General features: G+C 40.3%; 1 protein-coding gene across 8 annotated transcripts in view; it reads right to left on the reverse strand.

Annotated features, from left to right (window-relative positions):
- The window catches only part of GPATCH2L (G-patch domain containing 2 like), a 55,451-nt gene extending 45,570 nt beyond the window's left edge, over window positions 1-9,881 (reverse strand). For all 8 annotated transcript variants that reach the window (XR_005062582.2, XR_001851590.3, XR_012133748.1 and 5 more), the window contains exons 1-2: window positions 9,724-9,881; window positions 6,893-7,564 (exon numbers count right to left, since the gene is read on the reverse strand). Coding sequence is in view for 4 of the 8 variants with exons in the window: in XM_037023201.2 (XP_036879096.1) it covers window positions 6,893-7,554 (662 nt within the window). In the remaining 4 variants the exon portion in view is untranslated. The remainder of the gene's footprint in view (window positions 1-6,892; window positions 7,565-9,723) is intronic.
- Window positions 9,882-21,662: the final 11,781 nt, after the last annotated feature.

The raw sequence follows: 21,662 nt of genomic DNA on the forward strand, positions 1-21,662 counted from the left end.
GTCTTTTCAGAGTAAATTTTTAAAGAGCATATATTCTGAGACCTGAATACCTGAGAATGTCTTCCTGACTTTTCAGTATGCAATCTATCTTAGCTATGTATAAAAATACAGGCAGTAGTGGGGAGAGCCAGGGGAACCACCTTTCCTCTCAAAACTCTATAGGAAAATGTAGACCCCCCACATTTAGGACTGTAGGGATTAATGCCAGCCTGATTTTCATCCCTTTTAAGATGTTTCTTTATACCTGCTCCACCTTCACCACCAAGGCAGAAAGGAAAATGTTGCCAACATTTATGTCCAGGTAGAGGGTCCCTTCATTAGTTTTGTCCTTTAACCTTTATACTTAATTTTTTCAACCCAGGAACACTTTTTAATGCTTTGGTTTCTCTGTCTCTAGAGGCCTCTAATTCTCTGTCCTCTAGACCTAACACCTTCTCTCTCATTTTCATCTCCTCTCTGCATTTTGGGAGGGCTTCTGAAGTTTTCCACATCATCAACTCAATTTTCTGCAGAATGAATTGTCCTTCATTTTAACATTGCAGTTACATTTCAAATTTCCCTACCATTTTTCCTCCCATACTATTAGATTTTCAAATAGCTGCCTTTCTGTCCTTATGACACTGCTGCTGCTTCAAAGTGATTAAAGCTTGCATCATACTGAAGGTTTTCTAAAACGTTCTTCTCATTTCCAATGGCAACCATTTTCAAAGATGTATTCATCCTCTGAACTTTTCAGGATTATGTTCCCTTTCTTTTATTCTGCAGGATCTGTTCAAAGGCCTCTCACTGAGAACTGGTTTACCTAGAATCTGGTATTTGCCTATAGAACGTGTAAATTACCATTGGTCCTATTCTCTACTCCCCTAAATATGGGTAACATGCTTATCTCAAACCTACAACTGGCCAAAAAGATGTGCAGAGCTGCTAGCTAAATTCCCAGTGTCACTGGTAGGCTTTTATCTCACAGGTTCTTTTTCTAACCCTCACTGCCTGATTCTGACACCGTTCTAGGAGACTGCAATAAATGAAGCTATGTAAAATACTACAGTTTTTAGAATATACTACTAAGAGTGCTTTTTCCTTCTCTGCCCATGCCAACAGTAAACTTTATTCTTGGAGACTATTTCCTAGGACCCAATATGCCGTGATACTGCCTCCTACCCACAAATACAAAGAAATCACTAAGACTCCCCATCCAAATACATTCTGAGAATTACAGTCTCCAAATAGAAACTGAAAGATGCTGAATGGAAAGCACTGTAAGTCCCCCACTTATCCATGGAGAATATGTTCCAAGATCCCCCACGCACATATACCTGAGACTGCAAATAGTACCGAACCCTATCTATACTGTTTTTTTCTACATATACATACCTATGATAAAGTTTAAGTTAAAAATTAGGCACAGTAGAGATTAAAAGTAACAAATAATAAAATAGAACAATAGTAACAATATGCTGTAAAAAAGCTATGTCAATGTGGTCCCTCTCTGTCTCAAAACATCGTATGGTACTGTACTCTACCCTTCTTGTGATAATGTGAGATGATAAAGTGCCTACATGATGATATGAAGACAGGTCAATGACACAGGCATTGTGATGTGCATTAAGCTACTACTGATCTGGTGATAAGTCAGAAAGGAAGATCAACTGCATCAGGACCAGACTGGACCATGGTTGACTGGGTAACCAAAACCGCAGAAAGAGAAACCTCAGATAAGTGGGGACTGCTGTAAAGGCTGGAACAACACTCTGGCCCAAACTGCAGCTGCCCGATTTTGAATGAAATGTACCTTGCATTTCTGAACCCAGGGCTGACTATAGAAAGAGATGCAGGGTCTCACTACTATCTTCAGGGCAGGCTCAGCACTGCTGATGGGTGCGCTCTCCAGTGCAGTTCCATCAGCCTTGTCATTTGAGGAAATCTTGGCAATATATGCCAATTATAAGTCCTAGTTTCTGGTGACATGAGTTTGCAATGTGTTGTCTTCATAAATATTCTAGTGGGCAGTTGAGGCTGCTAAATCAGATGTTTTTAAAATATGCAGTTAATTACAGTGATGCACTGGAAGGAAGTTGTGACTGAAGAAAATTACAGAACCTCAATGCTGCAAGGGACCTCAGAGGTAATTCAGGTCAACCTGTCCAAGTCTACAATAACTCAGTAAATGGTCTGGTCAACAAGCCCAGGTTTGAATTCCTCCAGTGATCTAGAACTCATTACCTAGTGAAATAATTCACTTCATTTTTATAGCGTTCTAATTTTTAGAATGTTTTATTTTCTACTGAGGCAATAATTTTTTCTTCCATACTTTCTATGAGCCCTAGTTTCTTCCTCTGGAATCACAAAGAATAATACTAAGATTTCTTTCAAGAGACAGATCTTCAAATACATAATATAAAATCCACTTCCCAAGTTGTCTTTTTCAGAACTTTGATTTAATCTATATAAACACACTATGCTAGCCATTCAATATTCTCAAATGCAATAGTACCGTTTGCAACAATGGTAAATATATTCTTGGTCAGCATCCCTATTTGTGGAATAGAAAACAGAGCATCCTCAACCTACCACATATATTCTTTTCCAAAGCTCCAGTAACCCCTGATTAATGACCTCCACTTGCAAAGGAGGCTACTTACCTTAACCATGAAATAATGAATGCTATTGATCCAACAAGCTACTGCTACAGAGTTTTACTGATCACCCAATCTTTGCTTAAAATGGTCCTCATTTAACAATTTCACTGTCACAAACACCTGGAGCAAAGCATGCTCATAATTAAAGAGTTTGGGGGAGTTCAAGTGAGAGGTGATGGACAGAGATCTCAGCTTTCTCCCATTTATTCCTGCTTCTGAGCTATTGTTTGTGTCAGAAGGGATATTGATTTTCTATAAAAATAAGAAAACAAGAAGCACCAAGGGGCCGCAGAAGGTCAGCTTGGGCTAAAGAAGGAGGGGGAAGGTTTAGCACTCTATCTCTGTCACTTGCCTTCCAACAGAAGGGAGTATTTTCTTTCCTGTGAGATAGGCCTCTAATATATCACCTCAGGAAGGCTCCTCAGGCCACCACCAAACCAATTCACATATGAAAGAAAAGAAAAACTACATTCAATGGGAACAAACAAATGTGTTAGTGAAGAACAGAGCAAAATTAGGTTATGTATCGCCTAATTAATAGCAGCTATGTGGACAATTTGCATAAAGATAAGTAGAAAGTAGTTCTACAAAAGATTTCTTCCACTTGAGAACGGAACATATGCACAAAAAATATTAAAATAATTCATCTCCTTGCCCTCACAAAAAAAAAAAAAAAAAGTACACACTTCCAATTGTAAAATAAATAAGTAACCGGGATGTAATGTATAGATAGGATAAGGAATTTAGTCAAAATATTGTAACAACTTGGTATGGTGATAGCTGGTACCTAGAATTATCATGTATATAAATGTTGAATCACTGTGTTGTACACCTGAAACTAATGTAATACTGTGTGTCAACTACCCTTCAATAAAAAATACTTATCTTAAAAAATAAAAAAATAAAAAATAATTAATCTCTTTGCAAGCATAAAAAATTATTACACAACCACTTTCAGTTCCTTAGATTGCTTGAGGAATTGGTTGATATAGAGTTGAAGGAAGAACATCAACAGAAGCAAAAACAGGTTATTAAGCTTCAAACTACTCCATGTTTAGTTAGCAGAGTGCATTTAAGGGTATCAGAAATAAAGCTCTGACTGAGAGATACATTTCTGAACCTAATACATGCTTTTCGAAAGAACTCCACCCATTTGTCAGACAGGCTAAATTAAGCTTAATGGTCAACTTCATCCTAATAATTTTACAGTTGGATCATATACTCTTACAACCTTCAATGTCACTGAAAAAAAGTAAAATTCTACACTTCGAGCCATATGTGAATAAACTGGTACATCCAAGCAGATTTATGAAAAGAGTAACCAAGAGGATTCTTAAAAATATTTGCTAATGCAGGTGAAAAAAGTAGGAAAATGTTGATAAATCGACTCACCAAGGTAGTGTAACATCCAAATCATAAACTACTATCTATTTAAACACACTTCTAATGCTAGTCCTGTTTATAAGGTATGCTTAATAATGGAGGGCAGAAGACTTTAGTTACACTTTACTATTGTGAGGCTGAACATAATACAGTCAAAAAGTAAGAAACACCTTTCCCCATAGAGTAGACTTAAGGGGAAAAAAATACAAAGCATTGTTTGTAACTACAGATGAGTGAACATAAGTCAAGGCAAATTTAATATCCCAAATAATTAGATTCTAAAGAAGAATTTTTCTAATTTCTCATAATGGGTAGCTGTTTTCCACTCATTATTCCCTCACAGCTACAAAGACTTTGGCATCAGCATTGTTGAAATAACTCTGAAGTCATAGATCAGGGAGATAGTCCGAATGGGGGACACGGTTTCCTGCATTTGAAGAATAAGAATTCTATAACAATTGTTACCTATTTCAATTTATCCAGGCTCTCAAATTACTAGACTATATCATCACAACCTGACTGTAATTTGCAACAGATGTGTCAGAGGTAAGAAGAAACTGGAAAAACTTTAACGCCTCACCGCTAGATTACAGATTCTGCTTTTGGAAACGTGCTGGGCTGTCATCTTAGAGTAGACAGAGTTAACAGTCTCTCTCACACACTCACTACGTCATGGTTTAACAAGAAATTCTGGAGAAGAATACAAGCTATCATCCCAAAAAGATATTTTTTAAATTGTTATTCTCAGCAGTGATTCTACTATTTGGTACATACGCTCTATGTTGAAACAAACTTTAACACCTCAGGTGAGGGCTTCAATATTGCAAAAGGCTACAAGTTGACTAAGTTCTTGTTTGATTAAAAATAGCATGGTAAGGACAAAAATCTTTATAATTGGAAACTACACATATAAATTGGGTAAAAAGGCCTTAGAATATACATTAGCAGAAAATTAGGAAAGCCAAATTATAAGCCTACTTAGCTGTGCAGACTGGCAAACATGAACTTAGTAAGAAAAATTTTTTAAGCTGGATTAAAAACCACCCATGAAAGGTACAGGCATACAGATCTAAGCAGCTTTTCCTGTTACTGATAGAGCCTTACCTCAGAGTTCCTAAGATTTATATCTTCGTTTTTCAGACTAACTTCAGAAGAATCGAAGTCCTAAGAAAGGTCATACAATCTACAGTTGTAAAAGTTAAGAGGTGACAGAAAAAGAGCCACAGAAAAGGCAAACTCAAAGGGCAGCAAAACATGATGATTACGTATGATCTCTGGAATCAGGTTTGATTTCTAAGTTTGCTAATGGGTGACCTTGGACAAATTATCTAAATGCTCTTAACCTCCATTTCCTCTTCTATAAAATACCAGTGGTACCTACCATATAGTGGAGTTGTGAACATTAAATAAGAATATTATGTTATGCACAACAGTGCTAATCAATGCTAACCAATGTTACAGTACAGGTATCCCTTAATTTTCAAAAGTTCGCAGTATCACTTTTACTATAGACAGACTCATTAGGACCTGTTCTCACTCAAAGAGGATTTTCACTTTTACAAAAAAGGCAAGAAGTGTAAAGAGCATTTGGTGTTTGTTTCGCAGTGAACCCTTACAGAGGCAGCACAAACGTGAAGCAATCACAGTTGCTCTGCCAAGCTCTTTCCTCAAGAGCTACACTCAGCATCAAGCCCACATAGCTTTTAACTGTGTCTGTGGGCATCTGTGCTTTATCTCCATTCATGCATCTGTTAGAAAGACGTGTCTTGAAGTACCAGACAAGCCTAAGAGAGGTTAAGAGCATTTCTTGGCCTATAAATGCTCAAAAATGTTTCCATATAAATTAATGGTAATTGCTTTGGCTTTAACCATTAAGTTCATGAAAGGTTTCCTAAGGATGCTCAACTTTCGATGGTGGGGGAAACCTGTAATAGAACACAATGGTTCTCAGGGACTACTCAATCCACCTAGGGAGCACCCAGGGAGGCACTCGGTTTGGCACAATGGCGGTGGTGAGAACAATACAGAGATGCCAATATGCTGCAAGGCATATGACAGTCCATCACCATGAAGAACTGACCCATCCAAACACCAACTGCATCCTCATTGAGAAACAGATACCACACATCAAGATTAACAATATTAAAGTATCAAGCTGTGGAGTATCACTATTTCTAGGACTATCTGTGAGGTAAAAAATAAAAAGTCACCAAAACCACACTAACATTTTAAACATGTACCCATTAGAGACAAATTTTTCTGGCTCAGTGACATCTGGTGTAAGACTAATGGAACTCAGTACTGTCATTTTCAAAATCCACCATGTGTTCAGACAATTTAAATGTCAACCATAAAAAATAAACTCAATAGCCAAATGGTAAGTAGCAGAGAATTACAGCCCAGAAGTATCTAAAGCCATGATTCTTAATGAGCAAAACCAGCTTAGCAGGAACATCTACAAAATCCAAGTGCCTGGCACCAGTATTTTTCTCACACACAACAAATTTACACACGAGCCTCTGCTGAGACTCTGGTTCTAAAGAACAACGTCTATGTATGAACTACATGGTGTAAACAGCAGCAGATCGTTTTTAAAATAAAATTGTTGGCTTTGCATTTGAGGTACATGTTTTAAACAATGTTTAGAAACAAATGTGTTTTCATTACACGTAGCCTTCTTGACACAGGGAAGGAGAACCATAAATGTACTTTAAAAAGCCAGAGATAAACACTGGCTGGTTGGTGAAAGGAGGACTACAAAGTCACTATTAGTGGCAGGTTTGAAAGAAAGTTGAACTCATCGGACTATGCATGTGTACCCTGGGTGAAATTAACCAGGAAAATCTGTGACTTAGGAGGGGAGATCTCACCATTCTGACATGTTCTCATCTGAGCCCTGTTTTGGTTCATCTGCTTCACACTCCATCCTTTCTTTCCTTCCCGTTTTGCTTAGGAAAGTCCTATTTTCTCCTGATTCACACAACCCGTGACCTGATGAGGTCCAGGGAGTATTCTCCTTCCAGCGAGACAGACGCTGCTTCTTAGCAGACTTGAACCTGCAGCCTCTCTCATAGCTCCAATCTGATACCTTGAGCTTCTGCTGAAGGCTGGCAGCCACCTCTGATGTCACTCGCTTCACCTTCCGCCGGCGCCTGAGTGGTCGACAAGGTGCATTTTCAGTAAAGGAGTCAGATTCATGCCAAGAATGTTGCTTACTCTTAACAATGGCGTTGAGAGCTGGGTGCCGTTTGGCTACCATGGTGTCATCAGAGTCACTAAAATTAGCAATGGGGGCCATTTCCCGACAGTCCTTAATGGCCTCGTCCAGGCTTGACTCAGAGGCCTCACTGTAGCAGCAGGTATGCTCTGCCAGGTGAGTGAAATCTGAGCGGCGCTTCCGGCCTCTCCGCTTGCGAAGCTGCCGCCTCTGCTGCCGAGGACTCAGGGCCATCTCCTCCCACAGCTCACCAAGCTTATTCTGCTCAGATGTCTGTTCCAAAGCTGAGGCTAAGTCATGTACCAGCTCATCCATGAGGCCTCATCTGCCAAAAGGAAGATAAAAAAAAAAAAAGAAAAAGAAAAAGAAAGCCTGAATAGGATCTGTTATTTTTGAGTATTTTATAAAATAGATCATGGTGCTGCACAGTTTTCCCTATCTGTAGAAAATAAAATCAGCTTTCATCTGGCTATATTTAGACTATGTTCCTAATATCCATGCTTTCCCAAGCCACTAAACGTAGGTGTACGACCCTTGTTAAGCACCGTAAGTCAACATGTTCTTAAGGAAAAAAACTGAAATGCTCACCAGATGACAACAGGATGTAAGCAAAAACAAACACAGGAGACTAAACCTTTTCCTCTTTTCCCCATTTAGACTTGTCACTAATTTATCTGATGATGGGATCAAAAGATTAGAGAATGTCTCTTCAGACAGGAGCAGAAAAACACAACAGAACCTCATAACCATGGATGAAGTATTGTTCTATGGTCTGCAGTTAAAAGGTTTGTGGCAGGGAAAAGAAAAACAACTTAGTGACACTTTAAGTGTCACTTTAACCAGTTTTCATGATCCAAGCATTTGAAGTGACCCAGGTTTGTATTCTGAATGGAAAAAAGAGACCCACCCTGGTCCCAACTACCACTTGGAAGCTACTGGGTAAAGAATCTTCTAGAATATGTCATATACTTAATAATTAGCAACTTTTAAGCTCTTCTCCCCATCCTTTAGAAAAAAAATTAAGTGATCATTCTAATTATGAGCTTTAATACCATACAATCAATGACACAAAAACAAGATCTAACTAAGGCTGAAATGACAGGAATGGGTGGAGTCTCTCAGATTTCTAGCTAACCGCTAACCAAATTTTTCTACTCATTCTTTTGAAACCAACATACTTAAAGGGGTCACTTCAGAGGCAACCCAAAGGATGTGAGCAGCAGGAGCAATGTTCAAAATGCCCCTTTAAAGGGAAATGTCTAATATAATTTGCTCAACACCTAATTAAATACATATTAAATTAGCACTTTTCCCCGAGCCCTTGTTAAGCCCAAATTATTTCAAGACCATAATTAGAACCTAAAACTCTGTGTGGCGCCACTCTCAGACCGTATTTCCGTTCATGCAGTTTACATTGTGGAAAGGACTTTCTAAAACCTATTTTCAGCTATCCCTAAGCCAATGTATTCAACAGCAGGAAAACAGTCGACTGGCTTGTCTGCCACATCGATGGAAGCAATGAGGACACCTAGTTCCAAAACTATCCAACAAATAAAACTCAAAGTGTCAAAAGTCATACATATAAAATGACCACGTCCCTTTAAGCAATAAGTAGTTGAAAACTCCATGAATGGCGTTTGGAAGACAATTGTCTCTAAGACCAAAATAGGTAAGTGGGAACATCACATCTAAACCTACTTCCCTAATAAAGAACTACTGGTTTAAAAACTCAGGCAGAACACTTTAACGTGTTATGAAGTCACCGACCAGCTTGTACGCGAACGCCTATGCAAAATTCCTTCCTGTCTAAGACAGCAATTCGAACAGTAGGTGACACAAGAACCGCGGGACTCCCACGCCTCCAGTCTCTGGTGCACAGTCCGAAAGGACCCCGGATCCAGCAAGCACTCGGGGAGAAGAAAGGCTGTCTGAGTCACGCAAAAAAAGGAATGGGAAACTGGTACAAGTGAAAAAGAGGCAGACGCAGAGTCGTAGGGTAAAGCTGGGGGGCGGAGGGGAGGCAGGAGGCAACTTCTTAATCGGGCTCACCAGGGTCAGAGAGTCTGCCCTTCTAGAGCTGAAACTGCCAAAATGCAAGGCGACTAAGCTCCCTCCGAGATCAACGGCCGCAACATGGCCACACATATGCGAAAAGGCTTGTTTTGAAGGCCTCTCCCCCATGCCCCGGCCCGCCCCCGAGGACTAGGGAGAACACGGCTCTGGACACGAAGTCTTTACACGGTCGCCAGCCCAAAAGAAACTGAAAGAAATAGGAGGTGACTGTTGCCCCGGAGACGACACGACCCTCAGTCCCCAGGATGGGGACGAGGATGCTGCAAAGCCAGGCCCGGCCACCCTCGCCCCTCCCGCCGGACTGAGAGACCCCAGGGCGCCCCTGGGCGCTCAGCCGCCGCCCGGAGCTCCGATCCCCACTGACGCCCGCCCACTGGACCCCGACCCTCTCAACCCACTCCTCCCCCTCACCAGCTGCCGCAGCCACCTCCAATGGCCGCCGCTTTTGGGGCCGAGTCTCCCCGCCGGGGTTTCCCTCCCTGATCTCATTTCCGGTGTGAGCAGATGGGGTGGGGCGGTGGTGGAGCTGGAGGGTTCGGCTGCGCGAAAGGACCCTCCCTGCCAGCGCTTCCGGTCCGCGGCCGGGCCCACTTCCGCCTCACGGCGGGCGGGGCCTCTGGGAAGCTGGGAGAGGAGGCTGGGCACCGGGAGAACACACTCGGGGCGCGCAGGGCGGTGCTTAGGGTTGGGCAGGGTAGGTGTGAAAAGAAGCCCATCGAGGGAAGAGCCCCCTTGCACCGGCCAGGGTAGCCTCATCATCTTTGGGAGGGTGAGGAAATTGGGCTTTTAGGGAGGAGCGTCGGCCCCGCCCTTACTTGCTGATACTTTTATAAACGGTGGGTGGAATGGAGGGGAAATGGAACCTCCTTAACCACGACAGCTGATACAGCCTCTGGAGGAGAAGCTTTCTAGTGAGTTACTCAGTTTTAAAAATAAACATTTCTTGAGCACAAAAAGGTGCTACTGGATTATACTCGAAGTATAAAAGTAATATCTGTGAGTCCATAATAATACAAATAAATTAATGAAGTGAATAATGACATAAATGCATTCATAAATGCGAAGAAGAGATAAATCTGGTGCAGATTTCTAAATAATTTATGTAGATACTCCATACCTCCCAACTCCTTAAACCTGGGCAGTACACAGTGACTTCCTTCCAAAAAGTACAGCATGAAAAGACAGGGGAAATGAATAACTTTATGGTGGCCAAACCAGACATGCACTACCTCAGCCAGGTGACCAAGCTGAACATGGATGTGGACTAGATATAAGAGTGGCGATTTATCTCTATAATATGTTTCTTTCAAAACATAACCCCAGTCTAATAAGAAAATAAATCAGACAAACCCCAAGTGAGGGACATTCTATAGGATGCCTGACCAGTATTCCTTAGAACTGTCAAGGTCAAAGAAGACAAGGAAAGTCAGAAATTGTCACACCCTAGGAACCTGAGGAGACATGACAACTAAATGTAATGTGGTATCCTAGATGAGATACTGGCACAGAAAAGGACATTAGGTAAAAACTGAAGAAATCTGGATAAAGTATGGGTTTAGTTAATAATGTCTCAATATTGGTTAAATAATTGTGACAAATGTGCTATCGTAATATAATAATGGGGAAAACTGGATGTGGGTATATGGGAACTGGCTGTAGTACCTTTGTAATTTTTCTGTAACCCTAAAACTATTCTAAAATAATTAATTTTTTCAATGCACGTGCCTTTTGACCCAGAAATTCTGCCTCTAGGAATTTTATTCTAAGGAAAAATTGGAAATGGATGCAAAAATGTTAAATACAGGTAAATTCACCTTTGCAGCACTGTGGAGAAAGGGATGAGAAGACTGGGAAAAAAGCCAGAAATCCTACAGCAGGGTTTAGTTATCTAAATTATGACACATCTATGGGATGGAATGCCTTGGCAGCCTTTTAAAATTGATATGGAAGAATATTTAATGACATGAAAAGTCACTGATTTCTGATTGTGTATATTTCTGCATGACTGTTACATGCCAATAAAAATATTACTCTACAAATATAGAATATGACACTACTCATGTGTATAAGAAATCTATACTTAAACATAGGAATAGAACCAGAATGATAACACTGCACACCATCCAAAATGGTTCCATTATAAATGACTCTATCTCCTTCCTGCAGTTTTTATGGATTTTCAAATTTTCCTTTAGGTGAAACTTATTATGTATAGAATTAAGGGAGGAGGTCAAGAATACAGAGAGGTTTTGAGCCAGTTTGACTAAGAGAGTGGTCCGTGCCATTTGCACATCTACGGAAGTCAAGAAGAGAAACAGGTTTGGTGGGAAGATGATTAATTCCACTTTGGACATGCTGAATTTGTGACTCCCACAGGACAGAAAGATAAAAACGTTCAAAAGGTGTTCACAGCCATTAACCCTCTTCTGCTTAAGTGAAGCTCTTTCCCACAAACCATATTATCTCCCATGTTAGTTGCCTCTATCAGCTCCAAAAGCTCCTAAATTCCTTAAAATCTAGCCTTTATTTTCAGCTTTCTGCTAGCTATCTCTAATCGTTTACTCCACCAGCACCTCCAATTTAAGATGTCAAACAAAGCTTAGTTGCTTCCATAGTTCCAATCAAATCTTCCCCTTTCTCCACTGTAGCCTGTTTAGGAAATGTCACCACTATCATGCAGTCACCCAGATGAGAAGCCTCAAAGCCATTTTTAAATCATTATCCTCATTATGCCTCCATCTATTTAACTGCAAGCCTCACAAATTTTACTTTTATAGCATTCCTGCATCTACCCTCCATCTTTTGCTTTCTCTCTGCCATTGGCCTGGGTATGCAACCACTATTCTGGATGGTACAGCAGCATGCTTACTGATTTTTCCCACTTCCAGTCTCTCCCCAAACAAGACATTCCCTACACAGGCACCAGTGAGATTCCTGAAATACAATTTCACTTCATCCATCTTTTACTACTTCTTGTATCATGCTTGCATATCAGACCACTTGCTATTTCCTGAACACCGCTAGAATTTAGGGTAATTTAATGGCTCAGTGTCAATGTAACCTCCATGAAGCCTTCCCCCAACTTACCTTGTGGGGCTCTTGCAGTAATTGCCAGTATCTTTACTACAGCATTTTCTTATTTCAACCTTGAATTAGAGTCAATATTTGCAAATTTGCCTTCCCAACTAAGTTACTTATTCAACAAATATTTACTGAATGCCTGCAACATGTCTGGCCCTACACTAAGCTCTGGAGATATAGCTGTGGGAGCAAAACTAAAGCCTACTCCACTGTCCCAGAGATCCTACCCTGTCCAGTGTATCCTCACCAGCACCTAGTATAGTGCTTTGCACATAGTTGATGCTCGGTAACTACTGTCAACTAAGAAAAACAAGTATCTGTTTACTAAATGCCAGAACAAGAACTTAGAAGTGATTGTCTCAGTCTTAAGAGAAATTTAAATGAAGCTCCACCTTCAAGTGAGGGTGGTAATCATGGGCAGGACCACTCAAGGAAAGAGGGTGGCAAGGGAAGCCTGTGGGGAATGAAGGGGACAGTTCAATAGGAAGAGAGCAGTTGAAGAGAACCATTGTATAGACGCCAGAGAAGGCCCGAAAGAAAAATTGGGGAATAACAGTTCTAAGGAAAAGCTATCACCCTTACTGACAGAATAAATCACTGATGACATGGATTTTGGTCAGACTGCAAGCAGGTAACACTGGAGGCAGCGGGAGGCCAAGGGTGGAGCTCTGTTACTGACTAGTTGTGTCCAGAGCTAACAGCTTGATTTCTTTGAGCCCTTACTTCCTCATCTGTGAAGTGGAGGCAATAATAGAATACACCCCATTTCTTAGGTGGAGATTAAATGAAATAATGAATGCCAAGCCTTTAGCACAGAGCCCAACATAAATTAAATGTTCCAGAATATTAGTAGTTACTAAGAAGAAGAGAGTCTAGTCAACAAATGTCCCTCAGTTGACCATTAGTGTGAAACTCATATCTGAATGAGAATATCGACAGCTGAAAAGGATCTGAATATAGGAAGAAATAATACATTTCTCCCTCCTTTGTCCTTCCCACAAACAGAAAAAGAACATACATCATAAAAGCACATCTGCTATTGATTCCTTAGATTCCCTGCAGCTATAATAAACTGAGAGCCCTCACCATGGCCTGCACAGCCTGTGATCTGGCCCCTGACCACCTCTCAGCTTCATCTTGACCCTTTTCCATGTGCTCTCAGTACTAGCCCAAGCTCTCTCTCCCTGCACCCCCACACTCCCAGGGCCTTGGCATATGCTCTCCTGCAACCAAGAACACCTGTCTGTAGGGCTTTGCAGGCCTGGGTTGGGGAATTTCATCTTTGAAGTCTTGGCTAAAATGTCACCTTCACAAAGAGGTCTTTCCTAATAACATCTGAAGGAATCCCAGACATCTAGCCATTTTCTATCTTTTTTTTTGGCATCATTAATATACAATTACATAAGCAATGTTGTGGTTACTAGATTCCCCCCATTATCAAGTCCCCACCACATACCCCATTATAGTCACTATCCATCAGTGTAGTAAGGTGCTATAGAGTCACTACTTGTCTTCTCTGTGCTATACTGCCTTTCCCAAGCCTCACCCCCATATTGTGTGTCCTAATCTTAATGCCCCTTATTCCCCTTATCCTTCCTTTCCCACCCTTCCTCCCCAGCCCCTTTCCCTTTGGTAAATAACTGTTAGTTCATTCTTGGGTTCTGTGAATCTGCTGCTGTTTTGTTCCTTCAGTTTTTCTTTGTTCTTATACTCCACAGATGAGTGAAATCATTTGGTACTTGTCTTTCTCCTCCTGGCTTATTTCACTGAGCATAATACCCTCTAGCTCCATCCGTGTTGTTGTAAATGGTAGGATTTCTTTTCTTCTTATGGCTGAATAATATTCCATTGTGTATATGTACCACCTCTTCTTTATCCATTCATCTGCTGATGGACACTTAGATTGCTTCCATTTCTTCACTATCATAAATAGTGCTACGATAAACATAAGGGTGCATATGTCTTTTTGAAACTAGGCTCCTGCATTCTTAGGGTAAATTTCTAGGAGTGGAATTCCTGGGTCAAATGGTATTTCTATTTTTAGTTTTTTGAGGAACCTCCATACTGCTTTCCACAATGGTTGAACTAATTTACATTCCCAACAGCAGTGTAGGAGGGTTCCCCTTTCTCCACATCCTCTCCAACATTTGTGGTTGTTTGTCTTTTGGATGGTGGCCATCCTAACTGGTATGAGGTGATATCTCATTGTGCTTCTAATTTGCATTTCTCTGATGATTAGCAATGTGGAGCATCTTTTTATGTGTCTGTTGGCCATCTAAAGTTCTTCTTTGGAGAAGTTTCTGTTCAGATCTTCTGCCCATTTTTTAATTTGATTATATGCTTTTTGTTTGTTGAGGTGTGTGAGCTCTTTATATATTTTGGATCAACTCTGTATCAGATATGTCATTTGTGAATATATTCTCCCATACTGTAGGATGCCTTTTTGTTCTACTGATGGTGTCCTTTGCTGTACAGAAGCTTTTTAGTTTGATATAGTCCCACTTGTTCATTTTTGCTTTTGTTTCCCTTGCCCAGGGAGATATGTTTATGAAGAAGTTGCTCATGTTTATATTCAAGAGAGTTTTATCTATATTTTCTCCTAAGAGTTTTGTGGTATCATGACTTACATTCAGGTCTTTGATCCATTTTGAGTTTACTTTTGTGTATGGAGTTAGGCAGTAATCCAGTTTCATTCTCTTATGTATAGCTGTCCAGTTTTGCCAACACTAGTTGTTGAAGAGGCTGTCATTTCCCCATTGTATATCCATGGCTCCTTTATCATATATTAATCAACCATATATGCTTGGGTTAATATATGGACTCTGTTCTGTTCCACTGGTCTATGGGTCTGTTCTTGTGCCAGTACCAAATTGTCTTGATTACTGTGGCTTTGTAGTAGAGCTTGAAGTCGGGGAGCATAATCCCCCCTGCTTTATTCTTCCTTCTCAGGATTGCTTTGGCTATTTGGGGTCTTTTGTGGTTCCATATGAATTTTAGAACTATTTGCTCTGGTTCATTGAGGAATGCTGTTGGTATTTTGATAGGGATTGCATTGAATCTGTAGGTTGCTTTAGGCAGGATGGCCATTTTCTTTCTTATCATCTTTATTTTCCTGATGGCCTGTATGATAATCCAACATGACCTTGTTTACTTGATGTATACTTTGTATTTTGTCACCTCCCACTAGAAAGTATATATCATATGAACAGGAACTGTAATTTTCTTTTGCCTTTGTATCTGGTGGCACCTAGAACAGTTTGATGAGTACCTAAATGCCTGACAAAGGAATAAATTCCTCATCCCTTCATCTCCACAACTCTTTTCCATTCCCCCTCTCTTTGATGAGATCTTCTGCAAACTGATCCAAGACACTGAAATCTCTCCAGAAATTTTTTCCAGTGGCTACTGGCAAGATGTTACTAATAGAAGCAGTGTCCACCAAGGAAGGTGGGAAGTATCAACATTTACTTGAAAAATTAGTGACTCCCAGCAACCCACCCTCCTTCAGGGCCCAACACGCCTGGTGCTGACTCCTTTGCCTTGTAGGAAACGTCTCTGGAGGCTGGGACAGAGCTCCTATGGAGCATACCAGGTGAGGGGACAGTGGGAGAGGCTATTTTGTGTCCAGACCAGACAGCCATGGGGCAGCAGGTGGCAGCTGGCAGAAGTTTGACAAATTCTTCCTATGCCACACGTCTCCTATTCCCTCCATACCCTCCTCAACTACAGAAGTTTGAGGTTTTGTTGAGGTAACATTTACTGAAGTCTTACTGTGGGCCAGGCTTCATGCTGAAGGCTTTAAATTCATTATGTCATTTAATCCTCTCCATAAGCATTTTGACTCAGGGGTTTGTATTAGTTTCTTGTTGCTGTTATAACAGTTACCACAAATTTAATGACTTAAAACAACACACCCACATGGATAATCCATGACAATCTCCCCATTTCATGGTCCTTAACTTTAATTATATCTGCAAAGTTCCTTTTGCCATATAAGGTAGCATTTTCACAGATTCCAGAGGGCCATTATTCTGCCTACTACAGTGTTATATTATCCCCATCTTATAGATTAGGAAACTGAAGCTTACCTAAATCCACACAGCTAGAAAACAAGAGCCAGGACCGAAATCCAGCTCTATCTGATTCCAAACATGTACTTTACCTCTAGGCTTCATCCATTCCCACCCCTTTCTTTCCTCACTACCGCTGCAGCTGATGCTCTTGGCTGCCTACCCCACACTCCCCTGCCCTCTTGCTAACAGATCCTTCCCCTGTATATCAGTTTTCATGGGCTGCCACAACAAAATGGTGGCTTATACAAGAGAAGTTTATTTTCTCACAGTTCTGGAGCCTAGAAGTCTCAGATCTGTGTGCCTTCAGAGTTAGTTCCCTTGGAGGCCTCTCTCCTTGGTTTGCAGATGGTTGCCTTTTTCCTGCCTTCTCTTATGTTCTTTTCTCTGTGCATCCAAATTTCCTTTCCTCAAAAGGACACCAGTCAGATTGGATTAGGGCCACCCGCACAGCCTCATACTAACTCAGTCACCTCTAAAGGCCCTGTCTCCAATCACAGTCACATTCTGCAGCTCGACACATGGGGCTTCTACTTCTGAAGGTGCAGGGAGGCACAATTTCAGCCCATTGCACCCCACAACCCCACGTGCTTACAGGATGCTACCCCTACCCGCAAATCAAGGGTCACCAGTCCCATTCCCCGGGCAGACTGTTTCAGGGGTAATAATGAGCAATGGGGCATGAGGGCAGGGCTGTTTGAGGCACCTTCTGAGAAAAGCTTCTACTCTTAGGCAGGATCACAGGAAGAGGCCGTGTCTCTTCTTTCTCCGGAAATTGTTATGTCTGGATGTGAAATCCAGAACTGTCATTGTTTTCTGGCTAACATCCTGAGGATGAAGCCAGTGCTGAGGATAGTAGAGGAGAGAGCTGAAAAGAACCTGGATCTTGGATGATACTCTTGAGCCCTGAATCAACCAACCCTGAAAGATCTATTCCAGAATCCATGTGTTCATGTATGGGATGTACCAGAAGCCCTTATTGTTTAAGCAACTGTCGGTGGCAGTTTTCTGTTACTTGCAGCTGAGAGCATCCTAGCTTTTGTACCTGCCCATCATTAAGCCCACCCTCCCGTACCCACCACCATCTAGGTGCCCACCATCAGGACCAAAAGTGCTCTGTCACTGCACACACTGGTAATACCTGCAGCTCCTCTAAATTATATCCTTCTTGCCATCTTTACAGAATGACAGTACCCAGCCTTTGGTGCTTACTTGTATAAAAATTGCTCAGCATAATCATGTTTGAAAGGACTTGCACAAGATGCAGGACCATCTGGACAGGTAGTGAGGGGCTGAAGTAACCAAGCACAAATTACTCACCCTCTCTGCTTGGCTGAGCTTGTTCTTACATGGAAGGCACTAGAAGTAAAGAAAACAAGAAGCTGGAGTGCACAGAGGGCTGGGCCAAGACTGTTTAAGCAGCAATTCACTGGGGGAGCACAAGGAAGTGTGATAAAATGGCAGCTTGTTTATGGAGGGGCCAGAAAGGGAAAATAAATTATGGGGCACCAATACACCAGGAAGTGCCCCAGAAATGTATAGAAGATTAAGTTAGTTAATAAAATAATAGTAGTTAACATCTATGAGCACTCAGTAGGTGCCAGACACTATTATACATCAACTTGGATTAACTCAATGATCCTCACAGAAATCCTATGAAGTAAATACTATTATCACCATTTTACAGATGAGAAAACTAAGGCACAGAGAAGTTAAGTAGTTGCTCAAGGCAACGAAGAATAACAAAGCAGAACAAGGGAAGGAAATGCTGGGCTTAGGGACCTGCCACTGTTTGGGACAGGTCTCTCTGATAGGGCTCATCTGAGCAAATACCTAAAGAAAGGTGGTATTTCTTTATGAAGAACCACAACCACCTCCATGATGAACATTCCAGGTAGAGGGAAAAGCCAGGAAAAGGGCCATGAGGTGGCATGTTAGCTTCCTTCGGTTACTGTAACAAAGTACTAAACCTGGGTGGCTTTTAAAGAGCAGAAATTCATTCTCCCACAGTTCTGGAGACTAGACTCCCAAAATCAAAGTGTCAGTAGTGTCATGCTCCCTCCAAAGGCTCTAGGGAAGGATAATTTCTTATCTCCTTGTAGCTTCTAGTGGTTCTTGGCATTCCTTGGTGTGTAGATACATCATTCCAGTCTCTGCCTCCATCTTCACATGGCAGTCTTCCCTCTGGGTGTGGCTCTCTCTCTGTCTCTTCTCATAGGAACACTGGATTAGGGCCCACTCGAATCCAGTATGACCTCCTCTTAACTTTATTACATGCAAAGACTCTATTTCCAAATAAGTTAACATTCACAGGTACTGGAGTTTAGGACTTGAGCATATCTTTTGGGAGGACACATGAAAAACTGGGGTCATTAATGGCAACATTTTACCACTAGTCCACCCTCTGGTCACAATTATTCATGTCCTTCCCACATGTGAAATATTCACACCCCATCGTAGGACACCCAAGTCTCATCCAACCACATCACCAAGCTAGGAGTCTAAGACATTGTGATCTACATTTGGATCAAATGCAACTCCTTAAATGTGGCTCCTTTTGATGCACATATTTATTAATAAAAGGGACAAATTTGGCTTTGGTCTGGCTGGGTTGGTGTGGGGTGGGGCCCAGGGTCTTTTAGAATATTTATACTTAATATGATTATTGATATGGTTAGTATGTTTGTTTTGATAGGTCTATCATAAGAAAGCACCGGGTAGTTTAAATAACAGAAATTTATTTTTCTCACAATTCTGGAGATTTGAGGTCCAAGGTCAAGGTGTCAGATTTGGTTACTCTTTGGCTTACAGATGACTGTCTCCTCTCTGTATCTTCATATTGTTTTCCTCTGTATGTGTCTATGTCCCAAATTCCTCTTCTTATAAGGACATCAGTTACATTTGATTAGGGCCTAAGTGACAACCTCATTTTAACTTAATTACCTCTGTAAATACCCTAAGTACAGTCACATTCAGAGGTACTGGGAGTTAAGGCATCAATATGTGAATTTGGCAGGGATACAGCTCAGCCCAAAACAGTTAGGTTTAAACCTACCATCTGGTTATTTATTTTCTATTTGTCTCATCTGTCCTTTGTTCCTCTTCCCCTCTTTTTCTTCCTTCTTTCAGGTTGAGTATATTTTATAATTTCCTTTATTAACTTATTAGCTATTCTTCTATTTTATATTTTTAGTGGTTGCTCTAGCATTTATAGCATATATCTTTGACTTATCTTAGTCTGCCTTCAAGTAATATCATAGCACTTTATACCTAGTATAAAAAACTTAAAACAGTATCCTTCCATCTCTTCTCTCCCAGCCTTCACAGTGTTGTTGGCATGTGTGGTGAGGTGAACGGGATAGCCACTGCACTACAGAAACTGTTGTTGTCATGTATTTTACTTCTTCATCTGATAGAAATCCCACAATACACTGTTATTTGTTTGCCTCAGTCAAATATCATTTAAAGGAATTTTTTTAATTAAAAGAGATGTTATTTTTTCACAAATACTATTTTTTGTGCTTTCCCTTCCTTTGTATAGGTTCTGATTTCTATGTAGTATAGTTTTCCTCCTGCCTAAAGCATTTTCTTTAACTTTTCTTGTAGTTCTGGTATGTTAGTGATGATTTCCTCAGGTTTGTCTGAAAGTCTTTATGTTGTCTTCATTTTGAAAGATATTTTACTGGGAATAGAATCCTAGGTTGATGGTGTTTTCCTTTTAGTATTTTTAAAGATGTTGCTTCACTGTCTTCTGACTCACATTATTTCTGAGATAAAGTTTGCTGTCAATCTTATCTTTTTAGCTCTGTTATCTTTATACTGTTGTTGCTATAATTTTCTCTTTATCACTAGTTTTAAGCAATTCAGTTATGATGTGTCTTGTAATTTTCATCATGTTTCCTGACTTTTGCATTTATTAAGCTTCATATATTTGTGGGTTTATAATTTTCATTGATTTTGCAAAATGTTTTGCTATTATTTCTTCAAATATTTTTCTCCTCTCACTTCCTCTCTACTTCTGGGACTCCACTTACACATACTTTAGGTTACTTTAAGTTGTTCTTTTGTTCCTTTTTAAAAAATATTTCCTTTCTTTTCCTCTTCTTTTCCTTTTTATCTTCTGTTTTATTTTGGATAGTTTATATTGCTATCTCTTTAAAGCCATAATCATTTCTTCTGCACCCTCTAATCTGCTGTTAATCCTACCCAATGAATTTTTTTATCTCAGATATTGTATTTTTATAGCAGTTAGATTTGAGGTTTAAAAATAAAACACTTCTGTATCTCTCCTTAATATACTCATGTTTTTCTCTACCTTGTTAAACACATGAAATATAGAAGATGTTTAATATCCTTGTCGAATAGTTCTGTCAGCTGTGTAATTCTGGGTATGTTATTATTGATCGGTTTTTCTTTACATTATGCTTATGTTTTCCTGCATCTTTGCGCCTGGTAATTTCTTACTGTTTTACAGACAATACTCAGTTTACCTTGTTGGATACTGGAAATTTTTGTATTCCTTTAATGATTTAAGGCAGGAGAATAAATACAGTTCCTTTTACTCCATAAATGCCAAAAAAAGAAGTCCCAGACCTTGTATCACATTGAGAATCTTTTACTGGCCAAGGTGACTGGAGATGAGTAACAGTCTTATTTTCCAACCCAGCAAGTTCTAAGCCCTTTATATTCCCTCTAAATTCTGTTGACAAACTAGTTGTTTCCTCTTTTAGCTCATGTCTTTTGTATAGCCCCTCATCACATTTAGTTAATAAGATCCAGCTGATCCTTTCAACATTTTACCTGAAAAATCTCATAACTCAAATTCGTAAGTTCATTATGTACTTTTTCTACCTTCCAAGTTACCTCAGACAACAATGTTACTAATCGTTTTACTATACATAAATGGGTCACCTTTTTTTCCAAACTGCTATAGCAGTTTCTTTATCATCTTTTTTGGCCTCTGCTTATTTTCTAATCCCGAAGCCATGTATCTTAGGGTTGAGTTTTGTTTTTGTTTTAGGCAGCACGAAACTTCTAGGCATCAATTTGTGTATTGGTTATCTATTTTAAAATAATCCTGCATAACAAGGCACCCCAATATTTAGTTGCTTAAAACAACATCCACTTATTGTTTGTCACAAATCCATAGGCTGGCTGGAAAGTCCTGCCCTTCTGGGCTAGGATTGGCAGATCTGGCTT

This window comes from Manis javanica, chromosome 8 (genome assembly GCF_040802235.1).
Source record: "Manis javanica isolate MJ-LG chromosome 8, MJ_LKY, whole genome shotgun sequence".
NCBI lineage: Eukaryota > Metazoa > Chordata > Mammalia > Pholidota > Manidae > Manis > Manis javanica.